General features: G+C 49.4%; 1 protein-coding gene across 2 annotated transcripts in view; it reads right to left on the bottom strand.

Moving 5' to 3' along the window:
- LOC109281798 (protein eva-1 homolog C) overlaps positions 1 to 4,324 on the bottom strand; it is a 58,461-nt gene extending 54,137 nt beyond the window's left edge. For both annotated transcript variants that reach the window (XM_019481913.2, XM_019481914.2), the window contains exon 1: positions 4,167 to 4,324. In XM_019481913.2, coding sequence (XP_019337458.1) covers positions 4,167 to 4,275 — 109 coding nt within the window. In that variant the 5' untranslated portion in view covers positions 4,276 to 4,324. The remainder of the gene's footprint in view (positions 1 to 4,166) is intronic.
- Positions 4,325 to 17,096: the final 12,772 nt, after the last annotated feature.

Here is a 17,096-nt window from a genome sequence, read left to right as displayed (position 1 = left end):
TGTCCCCCTCCACCCTTGGCTCCCCAGCGCTATGCCTCTGGAGGAGCCAGCAGGCTGCACTGGGCTCTCCCCAGAGCCCGGTGAGGCAGGCACGTGGGTCCTGAGGGCTCTGACCCGGCAGTGCAGCCGAGGCTGGCCCTGCTCTGGCCCCTGGCTCTGGGCCCCCCTGGGCTGTACAGCGAGGCAGTCTGGGCTGGTGCAGGGCTGAAGGGCAGTGGTTTCATGGGGGTCTCCAGTGCCAGGCAGGCAACAACCCCAGGCACAGGGGAAGGGGTGGCCAAACGGGCCCAGCGGGCCCTGATCCTGATCCCGGGCCTGGCTCGGCTCCGGTCCCAGCCCCCCTCCCCCTGCAGACTTTTCTGCCTGGGGGTGTGTGCATGCTCAGCCCCCTCTTCCCCAATTCTTTTTCTCCCTCTGCGTGTATGTGCATGCGTGCATGTGTGTGCGTGCGTGTGTCTGTTCATGGCTGGTGGGAAAGTGTGTTTGTGTCTGTGTCCATATGCAGAGAGTGAGTGAATACAGTGTGTGCCCGTCTGTGTGCATACATGTGTCTGTATGTGCGTGGGTATATCAGTGCATGTCTGTGCGTGAGTATGCACGTGTCTGTGCTCATAGCAGGGACAGCGTGTTTGTGTCTGTGTCCATGTGCAGATAGTGAGTGAGTAGAGTGCATGCCCATCTGTGTGCATGCATGCATGTGTCTGTGTGTGTGTGCATATATGTATGCATGTGTGTGTGTGCGTGTTCATGGCAGGAGGGACAGTGTGTTTGTGTCTGTGTGTCCATGTGCAGAGAGTGAGAATAGTGTGTGCCTGTCTGTATGCACGCCTCTGTGTGTGTGTGTGTGTGTGTGTGTGTGTGTGTGTGTGTGTGTGTGGCCACAGCAAGACAGAAGGGACAGGGAGCAAGGAGAAGAGGTGAGCATGTGCTTCCCCCACCCCCAGCCTCCCTGCCAGCACCAGGAGGGGAAGGGGCCTGCCCCCCTCCCCCTGCAGCCCAGCTCCCGTAGGGGTAGGGGCCTCCAATTTTGTGTTTGCCCAGGGCCCCAGTACACATTAATCCGCCTCTGGGTGCAGAGCCGGACATGGAGTGGGGGGGAGGTGAGAGGTGGTGCAGGCCAGATGCGGAGTGGTGCAGGGGTGGGCCAGGAGGCCAGATGCAGAGCAGCGGGATGGGGGGGAGTTGGCATGGGTCTGGATGCGGAGCAGCGACATCATGGGACAGTGGGTAGTGGTGGTGGCTGTTGTATTCTCCTCTACTCATATGTGTACAGACATTTGCGGAGGTTAGAGGGAAGTTAGATCTCATTAAAAATGGCAACCCAATCTAATGTAGTTTGCCCCAATGTGGACCTTACACTTAGATCCCTAGTTAGATTCATCTAAGTGTGAACTGTACAGAAATCCCAGGAAGTTTAGACTGATCTAAAAATAGCCAACGCAATCTAAGTTAACCCTACCTAGGAGGTAGTCTAATTTAGACTGGTTTTTGGCCATTTTTAGATGATCTAACTTTCCCAAAATTCTGTGCAGTTCTCAGTGCAGCCCCAGGGCTGGGAAAGCCTAGCCACTGGTCCCAGCCCCAGTGCTGTGCTTTTCCTACCTGCCCATCTGGCACCAAGCTGTTTTTAACTTTCTGACCCCTCACTCCTTCCCCACTGCAGACCAGCCAGCCCACCCCTGCCCCCCACAACCCCCGCATCCCATAAACTGCTCCTGACGCCAGTTTTATCAGTGTTTGCCAATGCCAGGAGTTGAAAAGTAACTCCCGGTCGGGAGAGAAGTGGGAGGGTTATGAGGTAGATTCACCAGGGAGGGCGGCGGGGCAAAAAAGAGCACCTGGTCCCCCACAAGCCCTCCCACAGACTACACGAGCCCCCCTGATCCTACCAAACCCTCCCGGACCCCACCAACCCGCCACAAACCCTGCCTACTCCCCCAATCCCCCTGTGGATGCTGTCTAACCTCCAATCCCTCCAATCCTTCCCGCAGACCCTGCCTGTGGGCCTTGCCATCACCATGGAGGTGCCACTCAGCCGGGTGCTGAGCCCAGCCCCAGCGAGCAGCACTGCCTAGGCTGTGCCAGACAAGAACCGAGCCCGGCCCCAGCCCCTGCAAGCGGCACTGTGGCACGTATTCACTTCCCCAGGTGTCCGGCCTTTAGTGAGGGCTCATCACATTTTTATTCCAAAAATTTAGATCAATTTATACATCAGTTCTATGAAACTCCTAACTTTTTGGATCAGAAAAATGGGTTGACTTCTACACTGTGCTGACCTGTACACTGTGAAATACGATACTTCATTCTTAATCCAGTCTCATGATGTCCAGGTGCTTGACTAATGATTTTTAAATGGCAATAATGAAAACTACCTGTGGACCCAGTTTTTCTTTGTCAACGGCACCTATTGTTGCCTAATATTGCAATGATTTGATTTTCAGCCATTATCACTAGAAGCTTTTATTTTAAAATGAAAGCTGGAGTCTTTTTAAAGCTGATGAGGTCCCTCACAGTACCCTGGTAGACTGCACAAAACAAGCTTGGTGCCAACTCTTCTTACCCAGATGCTGGAGACTGAAGATCACTATTCTAAGAGTGTTAGTACATAAAACACTTCTCACTGATATGTTTGTTTTAACGCAAACAATAGTAACAGAGGCTGCAGGGAATTATCTGCGTATTGAAGTCCTGGTGACTCAGTCCCTGATCTTGTGATTATGAAGTCATAGCCCCCAGATTAAATAATTTCCTTTTATCTTACTGCTGCCTGATCTGTTATGCCTTGTAATGTCTTGATATGCACCAGCACTTCTTTAGCATGGGCACGTTTAGTAAAAGGTGGGCATGCAGCTTATTCAGTCTCAGAGTGTTGAGCGGTTTGTTGTGAAGCTCAAAAATATACCAAGCTCATCTGGTTTTAGTTTACACCCAAAACAGGAAACAGCTGGGTTTCACTTAAATTTTATTTTGAGTCTGTTAGATGTGGATGATGCCGGAGACTGAAACAATTACAATTTAGAGCTAGACTGGTAGGGATCTTTTTTACCTTTGTTGGAACATTAGGGGCCAATTTAACTACCAGTATAAATGGGAGCAACTCTACTGAATTGGAGTTTGAGGGGCTTGGCACCTAACAAGATCATGCCCAGTGGATGTGTGCTTAGTTGGGCTCAATAATTTTAGGGCCAATTATTGAACTGCTCAAAGGCTTCCTTACACTACTTCATCAGGCTCCAGGGACCTTAAAGCAGGTAGAAGCATTGCCTAAGGAATATCTTCAGTGCAGGGCAGTTGGTTCAGATGCAGGCATTAGAATCCAGATCAGTCTTTTGCCCCCAAATATAGAAGTGTTTAGATTTCAACATTCAAGTGAACTCCTGCAAAATGAAGGAACTAGGCCCCTCTTCTCATAAGCAAAGATGCCTTTCCTAGTTGTGAGCAGCTTCTGTGTTAGCTAGCTTCCTCCTTTAATGCAGAAGTGAAATACTGAGCAAAATAAGTTCTAAAATGCATATGGCTTCTGCAGGCCCTTGAGTACCTTGCAGCTCACTCGGTGGTGCATGACACTACATACCTCTTTGGAGGAAAGTGGGGGAAAGTCACCAGAAGCTAAAGACGCATAGATTATCACATCAAATGGCTAGCATTCCAAGAGTTCATGTTCTGTACCAAAGTTTCCAGTTCCTAATCCTAGTCCATCAGATTTTTGGTTTAGGCCCCCTCTTCCTAGGATACTCATACAAAGTAAGGGAAAGCATCGTCTACTTTGTGACAGACTTGAAATAACGTTGCTGGAGAATAACAGCCTGCTTGGACTAAAATTGGATTGCATTTGTTTGTACATCACTTATTCCCTACTCCATGAAAAGCAAACACAGCCCTTGCCTCCACCAGCTTGCAAAGGAGCAAGCCCTTGCCTCCACCAGCTTGCAAAGGAGCACAATCCTGAGTTAGCTCACTTTGCATTGTCACAAACCCCTCCCTGGATGGGTCCAAGAAATCTGATAAATTGGGTGTACAATTAAAGGAAGTTATCTTCCCAACCCCACCCAACTCCATCCTCATTCACTGTTAGCTAAGAAGTCCCAGCAACAGCAGGTCTACAATTTAAGCACCACCCCACGCCCCCAATCAATAGAGCACACTGGCTGATCTCACAAACTCACCCGAAAACTCTGGGGCTGCATTCAGCATGGTTGAGAAGCAAAGGAAACCCAGCACTGCTCCCAGACCTGAGATTTGAGCCCCAACAAGCAGCCGAGACACAGCCATCATGTAGCTGGTCTCAGTTTTCCTCTTGCCTGGGTCCCAGAGCCACTGTGACTCCCGTCTGGGTGGGTTCTCATCTTTCGTTGCTGCTGGCGCTATAGCTCAGAGGCGCCTATTGTCCATTAACAATGGGTTGGTTCTTTGCACTGCTGGGACTACTAGGAGGGTGTGTGTGTGTGTGTGTGTGTGTGTGTGTGTGTGCGCTGCCAGTTTCATGTTTTTGCAAGATTTTGAGCCTGTATTTTCTTATAAAGATGCAAAGCCATTTTAAACCGTGACTAAAAAAGATTAAATAATCACAATCTCCATCTCAGCAAATGTCCGGTCATTCACCATTTTATACTGAATGGAACATTGCCAGGGAACTGCCTTCCACTAAATGAGGCATTTGCCACAGAAAACAGCAAAACATCCACCATTCATCAAATGCACAAGTGCCCACAAATGGCCCCTACACAATCATTTGCTAGGAGAAGGTGGTTAGATTCTCAGCAGGAGGCGGAAAGTTCTGTAGTTGGTGTCTTTGATTTTCCAACAGAATTATAGTCACAGGTGCTTTGCCTGCACTCCTGTGTCTGAGAAATCAGCAATTTACCCTGGTCATTTGATTGGCCCTTTCAGGGTAATCAAGACATGTAAATATTTGGGAGAAAATCTTCTGCAAAATGATGGGCTTAGAAATGGAAAGGGTTACAACACTGTCTCTTCCTTCAGCTGTGGAACTTGGATGCATCAAGAAGTGAAGGATTCTCTCACCCAGCAGTCTATATAGACCCATCTGGAAGGGTCTGAGGTCAGTGGCAGAGAGACAAGGCACTAGTGCCAGGCAGAGGCAAGGGCAATGCAAGTGATTATGAAAATAAGCTTGAAAATGAATTGTATTAGAGTTGGGGTAGGAATACATTGGTACTAGAAACTTTGATAAATGTCAACTATGTGTAACTTCAAGGGAGGAGAACAGCTTGGAGGGAAGGGTGTGGAGGGAAGGCACCAGGAAGTCAGTCGTGGGTGCACAGTTGTAATGCTGGTTGTGGTTGCAGCATCCCTGTGACCAGTTCTCTTAATAAAGAACCAGTATATTTCAGAAACATGGGGCCAAATTCTATCCTACCCATTAGGAGCACAAGAGGTCTATGGCACAAAGTGTGAACACTAGTCCACCTTGCTCAAGTCTTTGAAAAAGTGTTAATACAAAGGTGCTTGGGTCCTCCTCTGTGCTGCCTTTTAGTGACACAGCCTTAAGGGTCAGATGATGGTGTGGTACAAAAGTGGATACATTAATGGATTTTCAGGACAGCATGCAGGCTAAACTGCCCCCAGCTGACCCCAGTTGCCTGCATGTCCATGGCTGCCTGTTGATAAGTAGCAGCTGTTTCAGCGCTCACAAGGCTTCTTAGTAGGATAGGTGCATGCATATTTCTTTTGCCTTGGAGCTTATGACTTCTTGTTTCTAGTTCCCCAGATTTGGTTCCTACTTGCTTGTTCCTAGTTGCCCAGGCCCTGCTTGTTGGTTCCTAGTTTCCTGAGTCCTGGCTGTTGGCTTCTTAACTTCATCCTTGTTCCTGATTCCTGCCTGTTAGTTCCTGGTTCCTGACTACTGACTTCTTATTCAAGATCCCAGCCTGGAGCCCTGTGTCCCTGGCACTGCCTTGCCAGCTCTGTGACCCACATGTTTCCATCTATACTCCCTGTCTTCTGCCTCTGGGCACTCATTTTATAGCTGGTATGGAGTCTCTCACCTCTTGTGAGGTGCTGTGATTCATAGATTCGTAGTGTTAGGGTTGGAAGGGACCTCAGTAGGTCATTGAGCCTGAGACCTTTTCGTCATACATCTGCTAATGCATGATAAAGTGCAGTTAGCCTTGTTGATCACTTTGTCACATTGATGACTCATGTTCATCTGGGAGTCAACTACAACTCCAAGATCCCTTTCCACTGCTGTGCTGCTGAGACGGTCATCCCCCAGCCTGTAAGTGTGTTGGTGGTTCTTTTTGCCCAGGTGCAGCACTTTGCAATTGTCTTTGTTGAACTGCATCCTATTTCGTTCTACCCATGTTTCCAACTTGTCCAGATCCGCCTGGATCCATTCCCTACCCTCTGGAGTGTTAACTTTGCCCCATAATTTGGTATCATTTGCGAACTTGGACAGGGTGCTCTCCACACCCTTGTCCAAGTCACTGATGAAGACATTGAATAGCACCGGTCTAAGGATTGAGCCTTGCAGGACTCCACTGCCCCCATCCTTCCAGGTCAGTATCGACCTGTCCACCACCACTCTCTGGGTAAGACCCCCAAACCAATTTGCCACCCATCTGACTGTGTAATCATCTACATCACAGCCTGTCAGTTCATTTATGAGAACAGAATGAGATACTGTATCAAAGGCCTTCTTAAAGTCTAGGTAGATGACATCTATCTCTACTCCTGTCTCTAAGCATTTTGTGACCTGGTCATAAAAAGAAATAAGGTTAGTCAGGCAAGATCTACCTGCAATGAATCCATCCTGATTTCCTTTCAGCATTATTTCCCCTGCTGGGCTCCCACAAATGTGATCCTTAATGATTTTTTCCAGAGTTTTCCCAAGGATAGAGGTGACACTACCTGGCTTATAGTTTCCCGGTTTCTCCCTCCTCATCTTGAAAATAGGGACCACACTGGCCCTTTTCCAATCCTCTGGGACCTGACCGGAGCACCATGAGTGCTTGAACAGCTGTGCCAGTGGCTCTGCTATGACACTGGCCAATTCCTTCATCACCCTTGGATAAAGTTCATCCAGGCCCACTGATTTGAACACATCCAGCCCCTCCCAGTGCCCCTTCACTAAGTCTGCACTAACAGTTGGTGGGCTGGTGTCCCTCCTGTGTCTATCTATAATCCAATTGGGAGATTTGTCTTGGTCTGTGTCTAGGAATACAGATGCAAAAACTCATAGAAGAGCTCAGCTTTGCCCCCCCTCGCTGTCACCAATTATCCTAGTTTGTCCTGTAGGGGTCCTATGGTACCCTGGGCCTTCCTTTTGCTCCCTATATACCTGAAGGACTTTTTGTTGTCCTATAATTTTTGGCAGCAGCCTAAGTTCCAATCCTGCTTTGGCCTTCCTAAATGATTCCCTGCAAGTGTGAGCCAGGGTGGTATACTCCTCCTTGGTAGCTACTGTCTGTTTCCACAGCCTGCATACCTCTTTCTTTGCCCTTAGGCTTTCCTGGACTTCCCTGTTCAGCCAAGAGGGCTTCTTGGTCCCTTTGCCCCCTTTTATGCACAATGGGATTGTCTCCTTCTTCGCCCATAGGATCACTCCCTTGAGGAATGACCACCCTTCCTGGACCCCCATTTCGCCAATGCTCTTGAGCTTTAACACCTCACTAACTAATCTCCTGAGCACATTGAAGTTAGCCTTTCTGAAGTCTAGCACTTCAGCCCTGCTGGTTAGATTGCCCACCCTTCACTGAATAGTGAATTCAATCAATCGATGGTCACTATCCCCTAGGTTACCTTGTACCTGCAGATTCCCCAGCAGGTCATCCCCTGTAGCTAACACCAAGTCCAGGAAGGCATTTTCCCTAGTGGAATCGTATACCTCCTGCATTCAGTGGAGGTCCTGTATGCAGGTTAAGAACCAACGTGAGCGGTTAGATTTGGCTGACTGCTCCTCCCAGCAGATGTCAGGGTACTTTAGGTCACCCATGACAACTATATCTCTCAACCGTACGGCCTCTGAGAGCTGTCTGGAGAATTCCAGGTCTAGCTCATGCTCCTGGTGTGGCAGTCTATAGTAGATCCCCACTACCAAGTCCCTTTCCCCCCGACCCCCTTGTGTCCTGACCCATAGTACCTGCCCTCCTCTGAGCCCATCTTGATTATAGAGGATGTATATTGTTCCTTAACATAGAGAGCAACACCACCCCGCTTTTTTCTCCACTCTGTCCTGTCTGTACAACCTGTAACCCTCAATGCCTACTGCCCAGTCATGAGTGGAATCCCACAAGGTTTCAGTTAGTCCAACCAGGTCGAAGTTGTTGCAAATTAGTGATGATGCAAATTACCTTGAAACAAAGGCAAGAGCAGTGTCTTAGGTTTCAGGTGGTCACAGTTGCTTCCTGCTTTGGAAAATAAGAAGACTTCATTTTAAAAATTGGCTATAATTTGATATCTTCCATGTGTCAGGTATCCAGGTTGTAGCTGTATTGGTCTAGAGGAAAAAGCAATCAGGACTCATAGTCAAGATGATATCTTCTGGTATCATCTCAACTTTGAGTCTTGATTGCCTTTTCCTCTAGACCAATACAGCTACAACCTGGCTACAACCTAAAAGTCCACATGGATGCACAAGAATCTAGCCTCATGGAACCTCCTTCTGCGGGGACCCAGCACTGCATGTGAAACAACCTCCTTTTCTTCTTGGGGCGGGCTTGCTGCTTTTGCCTGGCAAGCCCAGCTTGGAGAAGGACACTTTGGATTGGTGGAACATTTCCACCAATCAGGTAACAGCTGGGAGGGGCTTGTCCCACCCATGCTCAGAGTGGGGGTGGGGGGGTGCGAGGAGTCCCGGGACCTGATTGAAGACTGTGTTTTGCAGGTCAGGCTGACTTCAGGGGTGGGGCGGGGCCTCCGGTGTAAATAAAAGCCCAGCATACTCAGCACTGGGCCGATGCCTGTGAGGGACTCAAGAAGAGTGGAGCCAAGAAAAGCTAGGGAGCTGTCCCTCAGCGGGCAATAGGCCCAAGGCTCCTGAAGCCACCACTGGAGGAGCAGCCTTGGGAGCAGTGTGAGACTGCTCAGGCTGGTGACAGCGCATGGGGACGGTGCGGGGAGACCTGGCCCTGGGAGAAGTGAGAGACTGCTCAGGCCCATCACGATGCACGGTTCAGTGCAGGGAGAGCTTTGGTAGCCACAAGCGGTGGCTCGAGCCTGCAACCCCGGCAGGGCAAGGGTCCCACACGGTGTGTGGGGCAGCGCACGGGATAAGGGTCTTGGGGCTGCAGTAAGGCAGCTCAGGCCCCATCTCCCAGGAAGTGGCCAGGTCCCACGGTGCACAGGGCGGTGCACGGGCCCAAGCCTTGGGAGCCAGGGAGCAGCGGAGGCTGTTTGGGTTAGCCACCTGGTGTGAGGCCGGCCGGCTGGAGCCTGAAGGGCCTGGCGTGTGCTGAGAGCCCTCAGTGCTGAGCCAAGGCATGAGGAAATAGTAGTGCTGCAGCGTGAGGCCCAGCACCCAGGAGCCAGCAGCTGAGAGGAGCTGAGCCCTCGGCGCCCAGAGCGGGGCACAAGGTAGGGAGGAACCCAGCGGTGCAGGAGGGGCCTGGAGAGGCACTCCAGCAGAGGAGACCCCATCAAGCTGCACCCTGACCACCACCACCTGAGGGAATGTGAGTCATTGGGCCCTTGGGTCCCACAGCGGAAAGACGTTTGGGGTGAGCAAACCCAGAGAAGGGGCTGGGTGAGCAGCCCCCCACCTAGAAAAGGCCCTAAGAGGAGGGGCCCCTGGTGCTTCCTGGACACCCCTCACAAGGGACCCTTTTGGAAGGAGGACTATCTTTTGCTATGAGTCAGGGACTATATTAAGAAATAAATGTTACTAAGATTGTTCATGTTTGCGCCTTATAGTTTATAATTGAAATGTTGTATTGTGATGTTGCAAATAGTGTTATTTGGAGTTTGACCTTGATTATTGGTTAATGTTCACTGTGTAAATATCTGTATATGATATTTAGTTTTATGTTTATGTATATTATATCTTAATAAATTATATGTAGTTAAGAACTTTGGCCTTGGGCTAACTCTATACAGGAAAGAGGGATCCACTCAAAATTCTAGCATCCCTCTCACAGCACCCCCTCCTGCCTACCCATCCCATCCTATTAAGAATAGGGCACACCCTTGGGTGTACCTGGGTTACATTCTTCATGACCTACCCGTTAACCAGAGGCATAACTGGGCACTTGAGCATCCTGGGAGACAGCCACACACCAGGCAGCATCACCTGTGAAGCAGCAGCCATATCAGTAGTACAGCTCTTACTCTTTCTGCACCCTCTTCCCTGAGTCAATTCCCAGGGCTGATGCCCCATTTGTTCCTCCTTTGTGATGCTACTGCCATGAACAGACTGCGCTATCCTGCCATTTATTTGTTACATTCACCTGATTGTCAAATAGTTGAGGTGATTTATTAATTATTTGAGGTCAACACTTTCTTGGCAAGCAGTACACAATAGCTCTGCTTTGACTGGTCACATCAGTCACATGATAAGTTTCTCCCCTGGCAGCCATGTCTCAAAACAAATAGTAAACTTAAACATTCCCAAGCTTCCAGGTGGTGTTACATGTTCCCCCAGGCCATTTCTGCCAGTGAACTCACTGGCTGGAGCATTTGCTCAATCAAATACTAAATTTGTTCCCCAATTCAAGCAGATCCTGCAACACTCCCTAGTGCAGATGTATTCTTTATTTCAGAGCTTTATAAAAGGTGTCCTTCACCCTAAATGTTCCTCCTTCCCCTTTACAGCAAGGGGTCTTGGAGGAAGGGGTCAGTTCTTAGCATCATTTTAGGAATCGCCACTCAGGATCATGTCCTTCTTGTCCAGTAGGCTGCTTCCAGGAGCTACAAGTACTTAATGCTTCAGGGGACAGGGCAAGAACTCTGGTCAAGGGCACTTATGGAATAATCTAACTAGAGGGAGAGTAGTTTCCTGATCTCCACTAGTTAGAAATAGGTTGATGATTTAATGATGCTCTTTACAAATACATCGTTATGACTGTAACGGTCTTAAGTAGGGCTGTGTGAAGCTTCAGGTGCTGATTCGATTCAAAGAAGATTTGGCCCAATTCAATGGCTGAATCTCTGAATCCGAATCGAATCAGGAGACCAATTAAAAGGTCCAAATCGATTTGGAGCTCTCTGAATCGATTCGGTAAAGATTCAGAGAGCTTCGGCAATTCATGCAGTCCTCGCTGGCTGCAGCAAGGAGCTGGACCCGGACTCCAAGCTGGTAACTAGGGGTGGGGGAGGGGGGACTGGAGGGGGGGGTGGGACCATGGGGGGACCCCTGCCAGGCCCCACCCCCTGCCTGCTCCCCCAGCCCCTCTGAGTACCCCCTGATCTTTTTCCACTCCCCCAGCCGCACTGTGGCTGCCCTGCCCGCCTCAGCTCCCGGCCCTTTAAAAATAAACAAAAAAAACCCCAAACTCACTGGCTGTTGCAGTGGCCTTGGGGCTTCTGGGGGTGTATGGAAGAGCTGCCCATACAGTGCGAGGCAGCAGGGGCAGTGGGGATCACCCCCTGGCTGGGCAGCAGCCAGTGAGTTCAGGAGGGTTTTTTTGTTTTTTTTAAAGGGCCGGGAGCTGGGGTGGGCAAGGCAGCCATGGGAGGGCTGGGAGAGTGGGTGGGGGTCGGGGGGCTTGTGGCAGAGCCCCCAACATGGCGTGGGACAGTGCGGGGGCAGCAGGGATCGCCCCCCCCCTCCCCCAGCTGGACAGGAGCTGGTGATTGGGGGCTTTTTTTTTTTCAAAGAGCTGGGAGCTGGCCTGGGCAAGGCAGCCATTGAGAGCAGGCAGGGGATGGGGTTTGTGTGATTCAGAGATTCAGGTGATTTGGCCTAATCAATTCAGGAGAGTGATTCGAATCACTGTCCCCTGAATTGGCCAAATGTGTATCCGAATCCAAAGTGAATACTAGCCGCTTCACACAGGCCTAGTCTTCAAATCTATGGTCATTGTCATTAATTATAATGCTTCCTCTAATGCCTCTCATCTATGAAGGTTATGTCACTTTACAATATTAATTAAGCTTCCAATCACTGCTGTCAGGCAGCTAAGCATTATAACTCCCACTCTATAGTCAATGTACCTGAAGCAAAGAGGGGTAAAGTAGCTCATGACCACAGGATAATAAGCTCCAGACACAGGAATAGATCCTATGAGTTTAGACTCCCCAGTTCCTCTGCTGTTTTCATTAGGTGACATTGCCTTTTTTTCTGTTATTAATGACAGATCCTCAACCTAGAGCTGGGCTGCCTGTTTTTTATGCTGAAGCCTGGATTTTGTAAGGCAACATTTGCACAGGCAGGATGGAAGGGTTTGCAAATATCTGTCTCAGTCTGCGTGGTCCATTTTTGGCCCTTTAGACAATATAAATAACAAACTGTTTTGCTTTTGTTTCACTATTGTCCCTCATCCTCTGATTAAACTGTAAACTCCTAGAGGGAAAGCCTTTTATGTTGTGTGCATAGTGCCTGGCACAAAGGGCTCCAGTATCACCTGGGTTACTGCAGCAATTGCAATAAATAAATAATAAGAAAACAAAAATAAAACTCAGCCACATCATGCTAGGAGAGTCAGACCTTAGCAACAAAACATTCTATTTTTGGCATGTTTGTTTTTACCACCCTGGCACTAGGTCCATGTGCAAAGCCAAGGGTTACAACACTTCTTTTCCTTTCCCACTAAATCTCCACCCATGCAATACTCCACAGTGTTCAAAGCTCCCTGCACTCTGTGCCACAGTATTTTTGTGCTGATGCACCCCTCCCATTGCTTTGTGGAATGGGGACACCCTGCTGCTCTCTTGCCTCAGTGTTAGGGATTGCCTTCCTACCTCATGCCTTAGTGCTCAGGATCCTGCCTCTCCCCAGAAGTACCTCTTTTGGTACATACATCCTTTCTCATTATATCTGTCTGAGGTTGAATCCCTTCACTGCTGTCAGACAGCAAGAACAAGATTGTCTTCCCCACCCATCACACTGTTTGCTGGAATGACTACCTTGGTATGTATCTAACCTGACTTTTTCCAAAAGATAAGTTACCACCCTATTGCTCCACCCTCAGCCTAAAGGACTGGTGGAAGGCAGTCCACCTACTCCCTATCCCTTGATTCATCCAGTCTGGGTGGAACTACTAGTTCCAGATAAAACTCCCACTGGTACAGTTGACAGGGTGATAGAGAATACACAGACTTTCCCAGAACATCAAGGTGCAGTCTCGGGTAAAGCTACCTATGTGCATTTGTAGCTATACTAAAGTGAACTCAAGCTTTTTCCACCTCTATAATATCTGCCCTTTTTATACTGCTGTACACTTGCCATTCTCCTGCCTTTGTTGCACTTCAGTTCATTGGCATGCTAAGACTTAACCCCAACTGCTTCCTGTGATGGAAATAGACTCCCTCCTTCTACCAGCACAGGATCTTGTCAGTCAGGGTCATGATGACAGATGGTTTAATTAACATCCCTGATGTGCATTGGGAGCATCTCCTCTACCAAGGCAGTGAAAAGATAAGACACCTCCAAGATAATCAGTTTCTTCCTGGCCTCATGCAGGCAATGAATAGCAAAGGACACCTTCAAAGTTTGCAGTACTCAGGAGGCAGGTGTCAGTGTCTAGGGAAAAGGCCTCCCTAGTAACTAATGTGTCTGATAGTTCCCACTGAGTACTTCTCTCAGCACAGCAAAGAGGAACTCCTAGCAGAAATGCCTCTTCCAAGGACTCTGATGCACCATACAAGGATTTCACAAGAGCATTTGTCACCAAAATTGCCTTTCAACACAAACTTTCTGACCAGGGCTGTGATTATTTTGGGAAGACTGAATTCTCCCTGCAGCTCAGCTCAGACTTTATGCTTCATCCTCCACTTCCATTTTTTACCAGAGATGTGTCCCTTTGTGAAAGGTTCCATACTGTCTGAATAGCATAAGTGAAAGCAGGTATCGGGGCAAGCGTGTGTCTCCTGCCTCTAATACTGAGGCCTGTCAGGCCCAACTGATGTCCATTAAGGGCAGCCACGGCAGAATAAACTACAGTAATGCTTTCCATAGAGTCTGAGGGGAGGCAATGACAAATACTTCTGAAGAAAGTGAAAAATTATCCCATGTGCAGGTAATAAATACTCTTTTCTCTGTTAGGGATCAGCCCTGAAGGGTGAGGAATGATTGGCATTGCTTGTGTTATCTTTGTGAGTGTAATGGGTCTGGTTCAAAATGGGGAAGACAACCAGCCAGTACTGATAGTTTGCCTCCCTTCCTTTATGAAGGAAAAGCAAGCTGATCTTCTTTCCTAATGAAATTGCCTCATTTCCAGGAATAGGCTCTTAAAATGAGTTGGACAGAGATTCACTCCTTCCCGTCAGCAAGGGCTGCAGCCCAGCTGAGTCACTCCCCCACTCCAGAGCTGGTAGTGCAGAGTTGTGGACTGACCCACTGATCCCTGGGTGTCTCTAAGCCAAACAATATCTGTCTTCATTCTCCTAACTTTCTTTTCAAGAGCTGACAGATTTGTGCTGGCTTTTTTTTTTTGTCAGATTAAACTAGTATCTGCCTGTATCCTGACTGTCCCTATCTCATTTCAAACAGTCAGCACAGGACAGAGCACAGAGAGCAGACAGAAGGCTCCTCAGCTGGCGGTTTAATTCCTCTAGCCTTGGGTGTGGGGCCCAAACTAAACCAAAGCCTCTGCCTCTTCAAGCAGTCCCTCTCACAGAACCCATCCCAGAGAACCTGGGAAAGGGAACTCATCTCGGGACATCTTGTTGGTTTCTGGTCACCAGGTTGTTATACTTTATGGCCCTTGATGAAATCAGTATCTGTGACAAATTCATGAAAGCGTAGCAGACTCACCGTTCAGAGCTTGAGTTGAGTCCCAGGCTTGAGATCCTGCTGTTTTGATTGGTGGAGCCCATCCACCAGTCAGGAGGCAGCAGGAGAAATAAAGCCATGGCCCTTTCCTGAGGGGAGGGGGAGAAGAGCTTTCCTGGACCTGATTGAAGACTGCAAACTGTCAGGTCTGGAAGACTTCAGGGGCGGGGCCCTGGAGCCTGACCGGCACAGGCGCAGATACAGCGAGGGTCTCAAGTAGAGGGGAGCTAAGAAAAGCTGGGGAGCTCTCCCCCAGTGGGCAATAGGCCCAAGGTTCCTGAAGCTGCCACTGGAGGAGCAGCCTTGGGAGCAGTGTGAGACCACTTGGGCTGTTAACAGTGCACAGGGATGGTGTGCGGAGATCTGGCCGTGGGAGACTGCTCGGGCCCATCACGGTGCACAGTTTGGTGCATGGAGCCCAGACTTTGGGAGCTGCAAGTCACAATTTGAGCCTGCAACCCCAGCAGGGCCAACGGACCACACAGTGCATGGGGCAGTGCACAGGGCAAGTGCCTTGGGGTTGCAGTGAGGTGGCTCAGGCCCCATCTCCCGGCAAGAAGCCAGGTCCCACGGTGCACAGGGCGGCACACAGGCCCAAGCCTTGGGAGCCAGGGAGCTGCGGAGGCTGCTTGGGTTAGCCACCCAGCATGAGGACAGCTGGCTGCAGCCTGAAGGGCCCGGCCTGTGCTAAGAGAGCCCTCGGTGCTGAGCCAGGGCACGGGGAAATGGTAGTGCTGCAGTGTGAGGCCCAGCACCCAGGAGCCAGCAGCTGAGCCCTTGGTGCCACAGCAGAGCACAAGTTGAGGAGGAACCCAGCAGCACAGGAGAGGCCAGAAAAGGCAGTCCAGCAGAGGAGACCCCATTGAGCTGTGCCTTGACCACCACCACCTGATGAAGCATGAGTCTTTGGGCCCTTGGGTCCCACAGGGGAAATATGTTTGGGGCGGGCTAACTCAGAGAAGGGGCTGGGTGAGCAGCCCCCTGCCTAGGAAAGGCCCTAAGGGACCTAAGGTCCCTGGTGCTTCCTGGACACCCCCTAAGTGACCCCATTGGAAGGAGGACTGTCTCTTGCCACGGGTCAGGGACTATATTAAGGGATAGATGTTATTAAGATTGTTTCTGTTTGCGCCTTATATTTTGTAATTGAAATGTTGCATTGTGATGTTGTAAATAGTGTTATTTAGGGTTTGACCTTGGTTATTGGTTAATGTTCACTGTGTAAATATAGGTATATTATATTTAATTTTATGTTTATATATATTATAGCTTAATAAATTGTATATAGTTAAGAACTTTGGCCTTGGGCTAACTCCACAGAGGAAAGAGGGATATGCTTGAAATTCTGGCATCCCTCTCACAGCACCCCCTCCTGCCTACTTATCCCATTCAACTGAGAACAGGGCACACCCTTGGGTGGTACCTGGGTTACAAAACTAAGAAAACGAGGGAATAGCACATGAAAAGTATCTATCTATGTTGAAGAAGTGTGACCTAGAGCTCTGACCTGATCAGAATCCAAACTCACAGATTTCAGGACGGCTCAAGTCCAGCATGCCAGCTCAACCAAGAATAGTGAGCAACCTCAGGTGTGAAATGTTAACTCTGACCTGGATCCTTGGGACTTCCCCACAGGGGATGGAAGCTGTTCAGCTTCAAGGAGCCAGCTTGGGCCCAATTCCAACTTTGGTGTTTAATCTTCCCCAATCCTATTTCACTTGTAGGGCCATATCCAGACAAGGTATTGTAGGCATTCTCCACCATATGCAGGTGTTCCCCACACTCCTACTAGGCAGCTCAGGGAGCTTTCTTGACCCCAGGAGATTGGGGGTCAAAAAACCCAATGCTAAAAAAAAGTGGGGCAGTGCATGTGGCAGCAGTGCACACTGCCCAAAACCAGATCCCGGCCATCCAGAGCAACACTCCAGCTGCCAGCCAGGCTCCCTGCTGCATAAACACTGAGGCTGCAGCTGTCCAAAGCCCCAAGGACCCCAGATAAGGCTGCTTGGGCCAGCACAGTTGATGGCCCCAACCTCTCCTACCCCACCCAAGGTAACACACAAGGTGTACTGCTCCTGCTTGTCCCCAGGGAAACACATGTTCCCACTTGTGGGGACATGGCCTAGATGTCTAAGTGCTGCTTGGCTGTCTAAAGGCAGATGTGTGGCGCTTGGTGCTGCTTACATAGATTTTAGATCCTGTTTCCTTTGGC

Source organism: Alligator mississippiensis, chromosome 8, assembly GCF_030867095.1.
Source record: "Alligator mississippiensis isolate rAllMis1 chromosome 8, rAllMis1, whole genome shotgun sequence".
NCBI lineage: Eukaryota > Metazoa > Chordata > Crocodylia > Alligatoridae > Alligator > Alligator mississippiensis.
This window is presented reverse-complemented; position numbering and strand designations above follow the sequence as displayed.